The following is a 15267-nucleotide window of genomic DNA, read 5'->3' as shown; positions in this document are numbered from 1 at the left end:
TGGTATTAGGTTACCGTACTCACGTTGCAACTCGACAATGACTGCCGGATGCAATACATAGCTACCTATTTATCCGTATCGAACTAAAGTATGTGAGGCTTGAACTGGCCATGAACTGCAGATCAGACAACATCGAAGTGATACTGAAGTGTTTGAACTTCCAAGTTTTGGTGTGGACGACATTGACAACAGCCTCCTTTCACCACCAACTTTCCAACCAGTTTTTGAAGGTGCCAGCTACTGAAGGCATCTGTGCAAGTAAATCAGGTGGGCTACACGGTGCTTCCTTTTTGGGAAAGGAAGAGTTGCCATACAACTACTAATTTTACGATGTCACACAATATGGACATCTTAGACACAAAATATTTATCAGATAAGATCTACTATTAAAAGAAATCTTAAACACACAAACAATCAACTGTTTATTTTGATTCTTTAATCTGTGGGAAATGGCAAATTGCCTGTGGCTTCTGAATCAGGTCCTTTTAGCAATGTGCGTTTGACGATTTTTCTGATTTTTCGCCAGCACGAGTGCTGGCAATCTCCAAGATTCACCCTCCAAACATTACAAAAATCATTAATCAAACATTGGCCAAAGAACCCCAAGACAGAAGCCAGCACGCTATTTGTCAACAAGTGGCAATGTAAGCCATTACAATTACGTTGTATTTTACATATTTACATGATAAAAACCTATCACACTATTTACATTCATTTACACATCAATATACAGGTCCATCCTCCAAATTGTCATCATCGTCATCTAGATAGCCCTCCCCATTGTCAAAATAATTATTTGCATAATCTGTTCCATCGTCCATTTCCTCATCGGGGTCTTCAATCTCCTCTTCGTCTTTGTCTTCAGTATCATCTGCATCCTTTTCCTCAGATTCCTTCTGTTCTTCTTCCTCTTCTGCATCTCCTAGCTGACCTTCTGTCTTTTCTAGTTCTTCTAACCTAAACCACACAATATTATTATAATTTACAATACTATTCAAAAATCAAATATCATTCTTTTTTCTCACCTGGCATTAGCATATTTGTTATATGAGAAGTGACAAAATATTTATTAATGAAGCAAGAAAGTATAATTTGTGACAAAATGAAATGGTGAGAAACAGAGAGAAATTATTTGACTTGGATTTATTTGTCTGAAATTATTCAAGTAGTAAAGATGGTCAAAGAAGTCAGTAACAAGTTTACCATGTATAAGAAGAATGCATTGAGTACGAGAATGACATTTTTTTTCCCTTTTCAGAAAGTTATGGGAAAAGAGACGGTGTAGTTTTATGCAAGAAAGAAATGTTTGAGGAATCATGAATATAATTAGCCATGAACTGTCAGTATTCATTCACTAAGATAACCAATTGGCTTCTATACAACTGTACCACATATTACAAAATTATTCTATTGATGTGTGAATTAAATTGTTTTACTCTCAATGACTGCTACAATATAAGACATTAATTTAAGAAACCACCTGAGCTGCCAGAATTGGCACCTAATTACAACATATTTCAAACAAATCTTGCTACAGTTTCAAGATAACATGAGTTACATTCATGGGTCTACAAGAGTATCACAGGTTTTAACCTAGAAATCCTGTTAGTTTAAATTTTACCAAAGTGGTTGCAACATGAGGCCATAAGAAGTATTTCAGATGCACTCACTATTTGGATTCTAACCACAAAGGCTATATGACAGTGACAGTTTTTCCAGCTGCAATCCATTCTTGGTGCTATGCATATGCTGCCAAATCTGAGCACAGTTTATCCCTATGCCAACTGACTTTGGTAATGATTTCACACTGCGTCATAGAATAGACTGCATCTCAGATTCTGGAAATATATCTGTTATTAATCTTGTTTAAAATGTTCTCCATACCCAGGATGAATTTTTACTCTGCAGTGAAGTGTGTTCCAATTTAAAACTTCCTGACAGATTAAAACTGTGCGCCAGACCACCACTTGAACCCATGATCTTTGTCTTTCGCAGGCAAGTGCTCCACTGGCTACACTGTCCACACAGGATCCACCTCACAACCTTTACTTTTGATATTATTGCAGTTAATGTTAACGGTACATCATTTTATTCCTTTTTGGAGGTGATACAAGCATTATTGTCAAGCCAGTCAAAGAAGGAGGGAAAACACTATAGCTGATCTCACACAGAGGATGGTTCACCATAAGTCTGCTAGACCACGTGCTTGATGCCAGTTAGCAGGTGGAAGTGATGGCTACCTCACATGGTGAACCTCTCACACGGCGTATGATTCAGTGCAAAAGGAAGCTGCTTAACTTGACTCAGTGAGCGGCAAAGTATGCAAGACAGCTGCATAGCAATCTTTATCAAACAATTGTAAAGAAACTATCTGGTAAAAAAGTGTGATTTGTTGCTTATCTTATTATTTCATTCTCCACTTCATGATGAATTGCCTATCATTTCATTAATGGACATTGTTATTGTGATCTTTTGACATTAAGTAAATTATTGCAAGAAATTTTTGCAGTGAAAAGTAAAGGTTGTCTCTATTGTGTGTAAGCATAGCTCGCACCACCAGCCAGCACCACAGGTGTCAACAGGTCGACAACCCACTCCACAGACGGAATGTAGCCCAGCGATTGCCACACCAAGAAGCCACAGCGAAGGCACCGCCAGAGAAGTGACAAGTGCTGGTGCCACAGCAGAGTGTGTCGTTCCAAGTTAGCTTGACTACCGAGAAGACTATGTTATACCTGTGTACTTCACACTGCATCATCTGCTTCTAGCAAGTCCACACCAGCAACTTAACTTCAGAATCTGCTGTCTGAGCTGAGTTGTACAAAGCTGAGTATTCTTCAATAAATGTGTGTGTTCTTATCACTAATCATTATCAGTGTTTCAATGTTCTCCTCCTCCTCCTCTCACAGTGTTTCTCTCAGCGCACTGTAAACAGTTGAGGGCTACAACATGTAAAATCTCCTTTTCAGGTTGCACCAAAAGTGTGATACAACAGCTGATGCCACGCAGGAAAAGGATCTGTGCAAGTTACAGAATTAATTTTTGATTTTACCCACTTACCCTTGTTACTTCTTATCTATTTCTTGTTATTTCTTTCTATATGCATGGTACATCAGTGTGTGGACTTTTGATTCAGGACAGACACTACTACTGAGACGAGTGTGTTATTTTGTGTGTGGCATCTAACCGAAATTCCTTACAGGGGTGGCTTCTGCATCACAAGACGATTCTCTAATGCCCGTTATTCAGTTACAGAGTGAGCAAACGCAGCAGTTGCTGCAAGCTGTGATGGAGCTAACAACAACAACAGCAGAATCTACAAGCGGCACAGCAGCCTCAACCGCAGCCTCCAACGGCTATTCCACCATTCCACAGTTTCAACAAACAGCATGAGGACTGGTCAGAATTTTTAGCTCAATTGATGAACCATATGGAGGGGCACCAAATGCAAGGTAAAAAGAGCAAAGCATTCTTTTCATAGTGGGCACAGAAGATTACAGGATAATAGTGAATTATTTTCCTGACGAACAACCAGAACAGTTAAGAGTTTTAAGACTTTAGTTAGCAAGTTAATCACTTACTTTGATGAACAACAACTCATGGCTGCTGCAAGGTTCAAGCTTTTCCACCTTCAGTGAGCAGCAGCTCGAACTCAAACAGCAGATCATTGAATTACAAGGTTTAGCTTTGAATTGCAAATTTTTGTGTCGTCGTGGACAATCATACAGCGATGTCATGCTGTATGACACTATAACTCAAAATATTTGTGACAATAGAATTCGTGCTTCTATTTTGAAACAAATTGATCCTTCTTTAGATGCCACACAGGCAGAATGCTGGTAGACAAAAAACCATAGCAAAGTCCTGCCCAAAGTACTTTAGTCACCATAAGCATGCTCAGTGCCCAAGTTGCGATGCTACTTCTTGTTTTTGTGTTACAAAAGGCCATGTTCAGTCAGTGTGCATGTAAAAGCTGCATGAATGACAAATTCCCAAGCAACATGCCACCAAACCAGTTCAAATCATTAATGTTGCCAACAGCACACCCATCCATGGAACAGTGCAGCCCAGTGGCTGTAGTAAATGTTGTGAAAGGTCACCCAATTACAAAACTTAGTGAACACCAGATGGGTGATTTTCATGTGCCAAACAAGTCATGCTGATGCAAACACAGGTCCACTACTAAATCTTTGCCCACTGCATATGTCATGCACTTTAGCAGCCCACAGCAATGACAGGAATGTAGTCAGGACAAGGTGATTGTTACTTTGATAGTAGCTAAGAAAGATGTCAAATTGCAACTGGACAATGGTGCTTCCATTACACTTCTGAACAAACTTACTCATGAACGATTAGGGTCACTAATACTAAGACCAGCTACACGTGTTGTCAGCGTATAATGAACAGTTAACTCCAGTTTTAGGAACGTTCAGTATGTCAGCTACTTTTCAATGTGTAACAAAGGCAGTTGCATTCACAGCGCATTCTGCCAAATCTTCACAGAATATTTTTGACTTAGACACTCTTGACATTTTCGGATTGACAATCCATAATTCAGTGTTGCAAATTTCAACAGACGTCACTACAGACAAGCTTCAAGCTGTGTAGTAAACTTTTCAGTGACGGGTTGTACGAACAGTTCTTTAGCTCACGTATCAGACAAAGACAATGCACAACTATAGTTTTGTTGGGCTAGGCAACTGGCCATTGCCATTAGGAAACAGGTCACTGAACATTTATGGCAATGGCAAGCTGACAGGGTCATCACGGCCAATCAGTGCAAGTCAGTGGTCTTCCCCATTATTCATCCTTTGCAAACTTTCAGGATGTCTTTGTGTTGATTTTAAGTTGACTGAGAACTCTCAGACAGTGATAAACACATACCCCTTGCCCCTGCCCAAAGGAACTGATGGACGAGGGTAATTATTTTTCCAAAATAGACTTGGGGGATGCTTATGTTCAATTACTTTTAGAACAAGTAACTGCTAAGGTGCCTTCTTGCTCAAATTACCTGGATGACATTGTCATGTTCGACATTCTGCAGAACATTTAGCCAATCTCACGTGCCTTTTTCAAGTACGGTTATCAGCAGGCCTCAAGACAAGTGCCCTTTTTTCCAGATGGAAATGGAGTATCTGGAACATGTCATCAATGTGCAGGGTATTCATACTCACCCCACCGAGACTAATTTGCGAGCCATCAAAGATTTGCTGGCTCCCAAAAATCTAAAGGAATTGCAAGCCAGTGTTAGACAAACTGAACTACTACTTCAAGTTCATTCCTCACAGCTCTTAGACTGCAGCTCTGCTTCACAAGTTACAGTGTAAATGTTCCGTTTGCATGGATCAGGGAATTTCAGCTGACTTTTAATCGATTGAAATGGGCAATACTTAGTACCACATGCTTCATATGTTTTGATCCAGCTAAGCCAATTGTGTTAGCGGTTGATGCTTCTTCTATTGGCCTATGCACCATTCTGTCGCAACATGTTGAATCAACAGATCATCTAACAGCAGTTGCCCCAAACTTCTGACTAAGATTCAGGAAAATTACAGTCAGATTGATAAAAAAGCATTGGTGATCATTTATAGTGCCGCCAAGTTTCATCGTTACCTCTATGGAAGGAAGTCCTACTTGGTCACGGATCTTAACCCACTCACTCTTCCACCCAATCAACGCTGTCCTGCCAAATACAGCGCAAAAATTGCAACAATGGGCTTTCCTGCCGACAAAGTACAACTATGAAATGTTATATCACCCTATGGCTCAACATTTCAATGCTGATATGTTTTCAAGGTTACAGGCGGACAAGGATGGTCAGTTTGACTCCTCTGATGCATCGTGTTGTCGAATAAACACACTGGATGCTTCCTCAGTTCACGATTTCTCAATGGTCTTGCATCGCACAGCACAGGAGACAGCTACAATTGCAGATTTAGACACTGTGATGAATTACACGCACATGGGATGACCAAGGAGAGTGAAAAACATAGTTCTGCTGGACGTATGTTTGTACTTCGTTCACCGCCAACCCTTGTCAGCACCGTGTGATGTTTTACTGTTACCAACTGCGAATAACCAGGCCCGGGTTATCATCCCATGCGCCTTTCAGCAGGATGTTGTAAGGTTGTTGCAGTAGGGGTACTGAGGTACTGCGAGGTCAAAACAGCTTGACCGACGCCATTATTCTTGGCCAGGGCTGGATGCCCAGACTGAAGACATGACATCTTCCCTTTGTGGTTCCGATAAACTCTATGACATTGGCCAGTCCTATCAAAACACTTACTTCAATTTTTTGCATCAAGGGCTTGCGAGAAGTGCTAGTGCCTGACAATGGACCACAGCTCACCTAACAGAAAACTGAACAATTTTGCACGACCAACAGTACTGTATCTGAGACCATGACACCGTTCCACCTGAAATCAAATGGTGAAGCTGAACACTTCGTGCAAACATTCAAGGCACAGATGAATAAATTCCGTAGAACTCAGTTAAAGGAGCAGGCATTGCAACTGTTCCTGTTCAACTACCATGTGATGCCTTAAGATGGACCTTCCCTGGCTGAACTTCTGCAAGGCTGCCAGCATCGCACCCTGCTTCATCTGCTGCACGCACCAAAGACGAGCACTGGTCAGTACAAAAATTCTCATTTTCAGATCCTGAATACAGTGCACTTCAGGACCTTCCAGCCTGACAGCAATGGCAACAGGGGACTGCTTTGTGTGTCCTTTGACACAACATGTGCTTGGTTTCTTTCCTCACAGGGTTGCTGCTCAAAAGACAATGGGAACCAGTGTCACTCTCTGACACTTGATTCTGCTGCTATCTTTCATTCAACAGTTTCAGCACACAGTCAGGAGCTAGGGTCACGGCCATCTGCTGCAGAACATATGGCATGTCAGCCTGAGGTGCTTGCCATGGAGGTAGATGCAACCTCATCCCCGATGCTATCATAACAGCAATCACAGCAGTGGTCCTCCAGCGTTCAAGACTCCAGCCCTACATGTCGGCTTGTGTCCTCCCTGCAGTTTGCCAAATGTTCCCGTGAGGGCTCAGGGTGAATGCTAAGGTGCAGACGGAAGCCAGTCACTGGGTGCAGTCCCAATTTCCGTCCCATCTGCTGCATCTCCACTCAGACCTCCTCCCTTGCCTTCAGTTTGCACTGCAGCCATATGCAACCACGGTCAGAAGATTTGGGGGGGAAGAGTGTGGTGTCACAAGCACAGCTTGCACCACCAGGCATTAACAGGTCGACAACCCACTCCAGAGACAGAATATAACTCAGTGATTGCTGCACCACAAAGCTGCAGCAGTGGCACCACCAGACAAGTGATACGTGCCGGTGTCGCAGCAGAACATGCAGTTCCACGTCAGCTCTACTACCGAGAAGACCGTCTTCTCCTTGTGTACTTCGCGTCACATTATCTGCTTCTAGCGATTCCATAACAGCCCGTCTTCAGTGAACATTCTAGTGGGACAAGAACTGTTAACCATCTATCCTTAGCTTCTGGAATAGTAGTTGAACTTCAGTATTTGCTGCCTGAGCTGATTTGTAGAAAGTAGAGTATCCGTCACTAAATGTGTGCTTTCTCGTCACTGATCATTATCAGTCTTTCAGTGTACTCCTCGTTCTCCTCTCATACTGCCCTCAGCACACTATAAATATATGAGGGTGGTGACGAGTGAAATCTCCTATTGTGGTTGTATCAAAAGTATGACAACAGCTACGAATCTGCATTTCTGCGTTTGGTGCATGTTAAGTCATATGTTGCTGCGTATGAAATGTAGTGAACATATTTAATTATTTTTTTTAACTTGGGAAGATATTGCTATCTATCACCAATTTCAAGAAAATGGATTGTACGTAAAGTGCTTCATCCCAAAAACGTGTGCCAGTGATAAAACCAGAATGAGATATTCGTAAAATTCCTTGCATCTCAAATGGTTTCACACATCAAAATAATAACTCTAAGGCAAAAGGTCATATGTAATTAAAGACGCTGTAGAAACAAATGTATAAGATAAGGACCTAATTGTAATGGACACTTAATACTGTAATAGAGGATTAAGGAGTTCAGAAGTTTTTAGTCCAGATATGTATTCATGAGTACTGTCAGACATGGAGACGAGGGCAGAATCTCAAAGAATTGTAGCATTAGAACAAGTGAAATATGAATCACTGGAAATTAATGTGAGTAATTCAGTGCTGGTCGTAGTTTATGGCACTCAAACAGAAAGAGAAGAAGTGGCAAAGCAGTTGGCCCCAGGGGTAAAGCCTGATTACAAAATGTCTTGCTGCTGTCACTAATTGCAAAATTCAGTAATCTCCACAGATGGAACTCGCCACTAAAATATGTAAAGTAAATTCTAACATGCAAGCAGAAAATTCTCATGTGTAGTTGGAAATGGTAAGATTAAAAACTGAAACGAGGCATGAAATTGGTGAATAGTTTACAAAATGTAGCTTTTAAATAGAATAGCAGGTGGAGAGACCATTGAAAAAGATGACTACTAAGGTAGATTCTGATACTGTTGCAGCATCCTATAATGGTGATGAACCACATAAAGAATCAATCTCAAAAATGGTGGAAATGAATGGGACTGGTTATCATTCCTCAACAGATGCTATGGAATTAGAGAGAGAGAGTGAGAGAGTACAAGACTAAGATTAATAATGAAGTTAACTAGCGTAAGTGGAACAGAATTATAATTTTAAGGGGCATGTGAAAGACAAAACACAGGTGCTGGTTGCAGAGCTTGAGTTGTTTCAAAGAATATAGTTGTGGATAATCTGATAATGGATGCGCAATTGATAAAAAGCAAGCACACTAAGTTTTCAAGACAGGTATATGTTCGCTTCGTTTGCTACTTCAGCAGATGCAGCTTCAGTTGCTGTAGGGAATTTAATTACTATCACCCACATGGAAATGTGCACCCAAAATTGTTCACATAGGAATTACTGGATGTGTTACCTATACCCTGGTCAGAGCAAGAATAAATTTCTTTTGGTTGGTTGACTGACTGGAATGAAAGGGAAGGAGGTGGAGGGGAAAGGAGGGGGCAGAGGAGGGATGGATGGGGATCACAGAGGAGGGGAGGGAGTGTTGAAGCAACAGGTCATGAATGGAATCAGGGCCACAGACTGAATGGTGGGCAGAGAAGATGGCCAGAAGTCCCTGTTCAGTAAAATGTTCATTGTAAGTTCCTGCCTGAGAATGGGAACCTACAGATCTGTACAAAGGCCATCTGGGAGGGCTAGATGCAGGATGGAAGATGGCCATTGGCAACCTTGCAGGGTTTTATTTTATTTTAGGGTGCAAAAACAACTAGAGTCATACACACCCATGTCAGAACCATAGAACACAAAAAGGGTGGGCGGGATGAAAGGAGTTAAAAACAACTACACATTAAGCCCAATCAATGAAAGGAAAGACAGCTGCAAACAGGGACTTCGAGAAAGGTCCATAAAATACGCCATAGAGAAATGGAAGTCCTGAACTAAAGATTAAATGCCCTTCACCATATTGCTACAACAGATAAAAAGTACGATGTGGTCTACAGCCCACGCGTCATTTGCTAAAAAGGCCAATAACTAAGATGGCAAACATAAATGAGAATGTAAGAGGTTAAAAAAAGGGGCATTCTGACAGGAAATAGCAAACCATCAAAGATTGAGAACAATGAGCACAAAGTGGGGGAGGGGGTCCCCTACTTAACAAATGGCAATGGCTAAGTGGGGGAGGGGGGGGTCCCCTACTTAACAAATGGCAATGGCTAAAAAGACAGTGCCTAATATGCAGCCTAGCTAAAATGATCTCACGGCAAGAGGGCCGAGAGGTGGTCATCCAAGCTGCTTGGATAGGCTTAATTCCCCAAAGCTTGTTCCCATGAACAGAGGACCAGTGGTGGTGCCAAAGTGATACCACCTGCTGACAGACGGCAACACAGAGACTCGTCGGAGGGAATGGAAGAACTAGCAGGCCGCGGTACGAGGACTGCAATGTTGGCAGCAGCATCAGCGGCCTCTTTTCCCATCTGGCCAATGTGACCATGAACCCACATAAACATCACAGTGGCTCCATCAAGAGTGAACAAGTGACAGCTTTCCTAGACCCACTGCACTAAGGTATGGGCAATGTACAGCACACAGAGGCTCTGAAGGGTACAGACAGTTGGAGCAGATGACGCAATTGAAAAACCTGTGTCTCTGAATGAACTGCGTGGCCAGATACAGGGCAAGGAGCTCTGCTGCAAATACTGAGCAGTGTTCCAGAAGCCAATACTATAAAATCGTTGGTGCCAATGACAAAAGCACACCCGACACCACGGTCAGTCCAAGAGCCATCAGTGTACACAAAGGTACTATCGCGGAGTTCCATGTGAAGATCGTGAAACTTACAGCGATAGAGTGAGGTTGGAGTAGTGTCCTTAGAAAGAAAATGAAGGCCAAGGTGAACACGGGCCGCTGTACAAAGCCAAGGTGGTGAAGGGCTCACACCCACCGGGAAAGTTGCTGGTAGCTTGAAGTTAAGCTGCCATAGCAAGAGCCAAAAGAGAATTCCAGGAGGTAACAGAAGAGAGAGAGACCCCACACTGGTGATCAAAAGTGTCATTGAAGGAGGCGGCACAAGATGGATGGCCATGCATAGCAGACAAATGGCATGCATACCTGCTGAGGAAAAAGTCACGGCAGTATAGCAACGGTGGTTCAGCAGCTTCTGCATGCAGACTCAACTGGGCTAGTGTAAAAGGCGTCAGCGGCCAAATGGATGCCGCGATGCTGGGTAGTATTAAGACAGCATAAGGGGGACAGATGTGCAGATGAATAAACAAAGTACCCATTGCCTAGTTTTGAACAGACAAGGGACCAGTACGAACAGAAGAGGGTGGCCCAGCCTGCTCCCCAGGAAGTATCGCTAAGGACCCATACAGCATACAGTGGGTGGCCAGATAAGGCACGTGAGAGGACCAAGAAAGTTTCCTATCGAGCATGAGCCCACAAATTTCATAGTTTTAGTGAGCAGAAGAGCAACAGGCCCAAGATGTAAAGACGGTGGAAGAAACCAATTGCTCCACCAGAAATTCATACAAACAGTTTTGTCAGTGAAAATGTGAAAGCCATTGTCAATGTTCCTGGAGTAAAGACGATCGGGACATTGCTGAAGACACCACTCAAGGAGAGAAGCCCGTGAAGAACTGCAATAGATTGCAAAATCATCAACGAAAAGGGAGCTGGAGATGCCCAAGAGAGACAGGCCATAATATGGTTAATGGCAATAGCAAAGAGGATGACACCCAGGATGGAACGCCAAGGCACACTATTTTCTTCGATAAAGGTGTCCAACAAGGCAGAACCCACTTGTACCTTGAAAATTCAGTCATTTAAAAATTGACGAAGGAAACAGAGCTTGTGACCTCGGGTGCTCCACATGTAGAGAGCACGGAGGATACCAATCGTCCAGCAGATGTCGTAGGCTTTCTCCAAATAAAAAAACATGACCACAATCTGATATTGCCATAGAAAACCATTCATAATAAAGTGAATAAAATGAAGAGATGGTCAATTGTAGAACGGCGTGCTTGAAATACACGTTGCGCATTAGTTGACAAATGGCGAGACCAGCTGGGCATGAATCATATGTCCCATCCCCTTGCAAACACAGCTGGTGAGAGCACTGGGACAATAACTGGAAGGAAGGTGTTTGTCTTTTTTGGGCTTAGGCATGGTTATGACTGTCTTCAAGCCAGCATCTGGGAAACATGCCCCCTGCCCAGATGCAACTTTACATGTGAAGGAGGTGGTACTTGCCCACAAAAGAAAGGTTCTGCAACATCTGAATGTGAACATCATCTGGCCCTAGGACAGAGGATGGGGGTAAAGTGAGGGCATTATCTAGCTCCCTCATAGTAAAGGCGGCTTTGTAGCACTCACGATTCTGAGAAGAGAAAGGTATCGCCCGAGCCTTCTCCACTCATTTCCGATGGAGGAAGGCAGGGTGATAGTGGGTGGAGCTACAAATCTCACAAAGAAGCAGCCCAAGGTGTTGGAGGTTGCAACAGGATCAACTACGACACTGTTTGCTATGGTCCGCCTGGAAATTGGTCCCAGAGAGCCATCGGAGGTTGCTCCACACAACGGAAGAGGGTGTGAAGCTGTTACAAAAACTAGTAAAGGAAATCCAGCTAGTTATTTTGCTATCCCAAAAAGCACGACACTGTGCATGGAAGCGTTTATAATGAATGCAGTGTGCATCATAGGTTGACTGTTAAAAACAGCACGTCTCTACATGTGAACTGGGTCGCGGCACACCTCAGTCCGTCAAGGCATCAGGACACAGCACAGTAAAGAGGAATAGGAGGAATGAAACATTCTGCGTTGGTAAGGATGACATTTGTAAGATATTCCACTGTGGTGTGCATACTGTAAGACCTTCGGTACACACACCATCAGATTATTTGACTTGTCACTCTAACGAAGTAGGCGAGTGTCAGCAATGTGTCTCGTGGTCTTATCGTGGCGTGTTTATCTTCTGCCGTTAGGTCAGATGACAGAAATGCCACTTGCATGCTTAGAGTAGCAGATTGATGGTGACCAGGTTTAAACAGAACTTGATTAATCTTCACACACATTTATTAAAATAATAACAATCATAAACCTTACTTAACTTGGTTCTGGATGCTATTTACAATTGACAATCTGAAGTTACTTTGGTCTTGGTACGTTAATCTTATTCTCACATAACTCTGATACTTGACGAAGTGTCTATACATTTCTCTTCATGGCTATGTACAGGAATATGATAATCTTATTAGGCGCAGACTGAAACTTGACTATAGAGTAATGCAGACTAATGCACAGACTAATGCAGACTGACTAATCAGAGGTCTGTACACTCGTTATAATACCTCGAGCGTTCAGGTATCACTGCGCAAGTGTGATCCGCAAGGAGAAAAGGTTCCACGTTAGCAGCAATCTCATTGGCTGCGTGACATATTAATACACGGATCGGCGAAAGCAGAATTTGGTTAGTCTCTAAGACAGCGCCATCTCGTAGTGCGGAGACGGACGAGCGCTGCGCCTGCGCTGTTGTGCTTAGCGGTGCGCGCTCTACTGGGAAAGTTGTGTACGCACTGACTACGCGGAACTATGTACACAACATCTACCTGGTCATCAAAACTGGGGAAATATTTGTTGAAGGTCGCCAGGGCGGAGTAAAGCCTCATATCGACCTTAGAAAGCTACGATTTGGATGTGCATCTAGGTGTGGTACGAGTCAGCAAACAGATAACACACAGGAAATGGTCGCTCAAGTACATGCTAGAGAATGGACCACTTGAGATGATGGGTGCTCCCGCGTGAAGGCAGATGAGGTTAAGCTGACAGAGATCAGTCAAGAGGGCACCTGTCTGACAGGTTCTGGAAGAGCCCCGAAGGGGATGGTGCGTATTAAAGTCACCAAGTAGCAGCAAGGGGTGAGGGAGTTGCCAATAAGCTTGAGGAAGTCTGCAGTGGTGACACTGAATGACGGAGGGATGTAAATGGTACAAAGGGAGAAGATCAAGTGAGAAAGGAAAATGCAAACTGCAACAGCTTGAAGCCGGATAGTCAGGAAGATGGGTTGACTATGTATGTTATCCCTGGTGAGCAGCATGACTCCCAGTTGAGACGGAATGCCTTCCTCGGGAGGAAGGTCAAAATGGACCGGGAAGAAATGCGAGAGCTCAAAGCAGTTGTGAGGATGCAATTTTGTTTCCTGGAGGCAAAAAAGAAGTAGACACTGTGATTCCAAGAGCAGCCGTAAGTCCCCTTCGTTGGATCGAAGGCTGCGATCATTCCAATGGAAGAGTCTCGTGACGAGGAAAGGGGAAGAGAGAAAAAAACGGAGTCACCTCGGCTGCTGGTGAGTACCCGCCTTTGAAGGCTGACTGCTACAGGGTGCAGAGGCTGGAGGATCTGGCTCCATGAGATCTACAGACATGTCAGCATTCTCCTTCTGTCTGTCTGTGGGGTCCAGGGCAGAAACACGGTTGGCAGTGTGCACTGACAACAAGGAGGTCAGCTGGACGAAAGTATCACACGGTGACACTGTCTAAGACTGCTTGCCTTTGTTCCATTTCTTGGTGCCTTTGCAGTTGACAGGGGAAGACTCAGATGTTTGTTGGCTGCAGGGACGTAAGAAGTCTTTGCGGTAGTATTCCTTCTGTTCTTTTCAGCCTGACAGTTGTTTAGCAGGTGACCTCGCCCTGGGAGACAAAAGTTGGTGGCTTGTTACACTGCTGGAGGGGAGACAGTGATGCTACCATGAAACTGGGCGATTTTACAACAGCAGTGCTGAATCTGAGGTTGCTTGTCTGTGTGACCCTGTCCATGGAGCGAAACGTAGCAAGAACAGTACTTTAAGTGCCATACAGTAGAACACAGGGCTTCTGACTATGCAACGACTTGCGACTGACCGGGTAAGACAGTTTTTCCTTTGCCCAGATCCTCTGGACAGCCCGCTCATCGAGATATATGGGACATCTCAGGAAGAGGTGGTATGGTCACCATTGCAATTGATAAAGCAGGGAGAGGGCCGTGGACAATCGCCCTCATGGACATCCCTACCACAGGTTACACATTTGGACGGGTGTCAACAGGATGTTCGAGTGTGGTTGAAACGATGACACTGCTAGCAGCGCATCGGGTTCGGAATGTACAGTCAGACTGTGATAACCTCATAGCTAGCTTTGATCTCAGACTGAAGCATCACTATCAAAAGTGAGAAAAAAAAGTGTGTGTGGGTACTAAGGATGCACTACCATTTTCATCATCCGACGGACTGCGATGATACGCAGATCAGAAAGGCACGTTTGGTTTCCTGCCTCGGTCAGATCATCAAGCAGATTATTGTAAGTAACACCATGGGAAGAATTCACCATTCAAGGGGGCCGGCAATTGCATCAACACCTTTCTGAATAATACACACATTTACTATAGCAAAGGACTGACCGTCTTCAGTATGTGAAACCACAAGGAACAGTTGTGCAACTGGGATGTTTTTTTAATTGTTAGCCTAATTCTGTTTACATTTAGTAGACACTGGCTACGGAGATGATGGGACACTGGCTACGGAGATGATGGGACACTGGCTACGGAGATGATGGGACACTGGCTACGGAGATGATGGGACACTGGCTACGGAGATGATGGGACACTGGCTACGGAGATGATGGGACACTGGCTACGGAGATGATGGGACACTGGCTACGGAGATGATGGGACACTGG

At 43.7% G+C, this 15267-nt stretch overlaps 1 protein-coding gene across 1 annotated transcript in view; it reads right to left on the bottom strand.

Annotated features, from left to right (window-relative positions):
• Window positions 1-398: 398 nt before the first annotated feature.
• LOC126412270 (DNA-directed RNA polymerase III subunit RPC7-like) overlaps window positions 399-15267 on the bottom strand; it is a 40715-nt gene continuing 25846 nt past the window's right edge. Inside the window, exon 4 of the mRNA XM_050081777.1 lies at window positions 399-957. Within this exon, the coding sequence (XP_049937734.1) occupies window positions 723-957 (235 nt within the window). The 3' untranslated portion in view covers window positions 399-722. The remainder of the gene's footprint in view (window positions 958-15267) is intronic.

Source organism: Schistocerca serialis, chromosome 7 (assembly GCF_023864345.2).
Source record: "Schistocerca serialis cubense isolate TAMUIC-IGC-003099 chromosome 7, iqSchSeri2.2, whole genome shotgun sequence".
Classification (NCBI taxonomy): Eukaryota; Metazoa; Arthropoda; class Insecta; order Orthoptera; family Acrididae; genus Schistocerca; species Schistocerca serialis.
The sequence above is the reverse complement of the archived record's forward strand: the minus strand, read 5'-3'. Positions and strand labels throughout refer to the sequence as shown.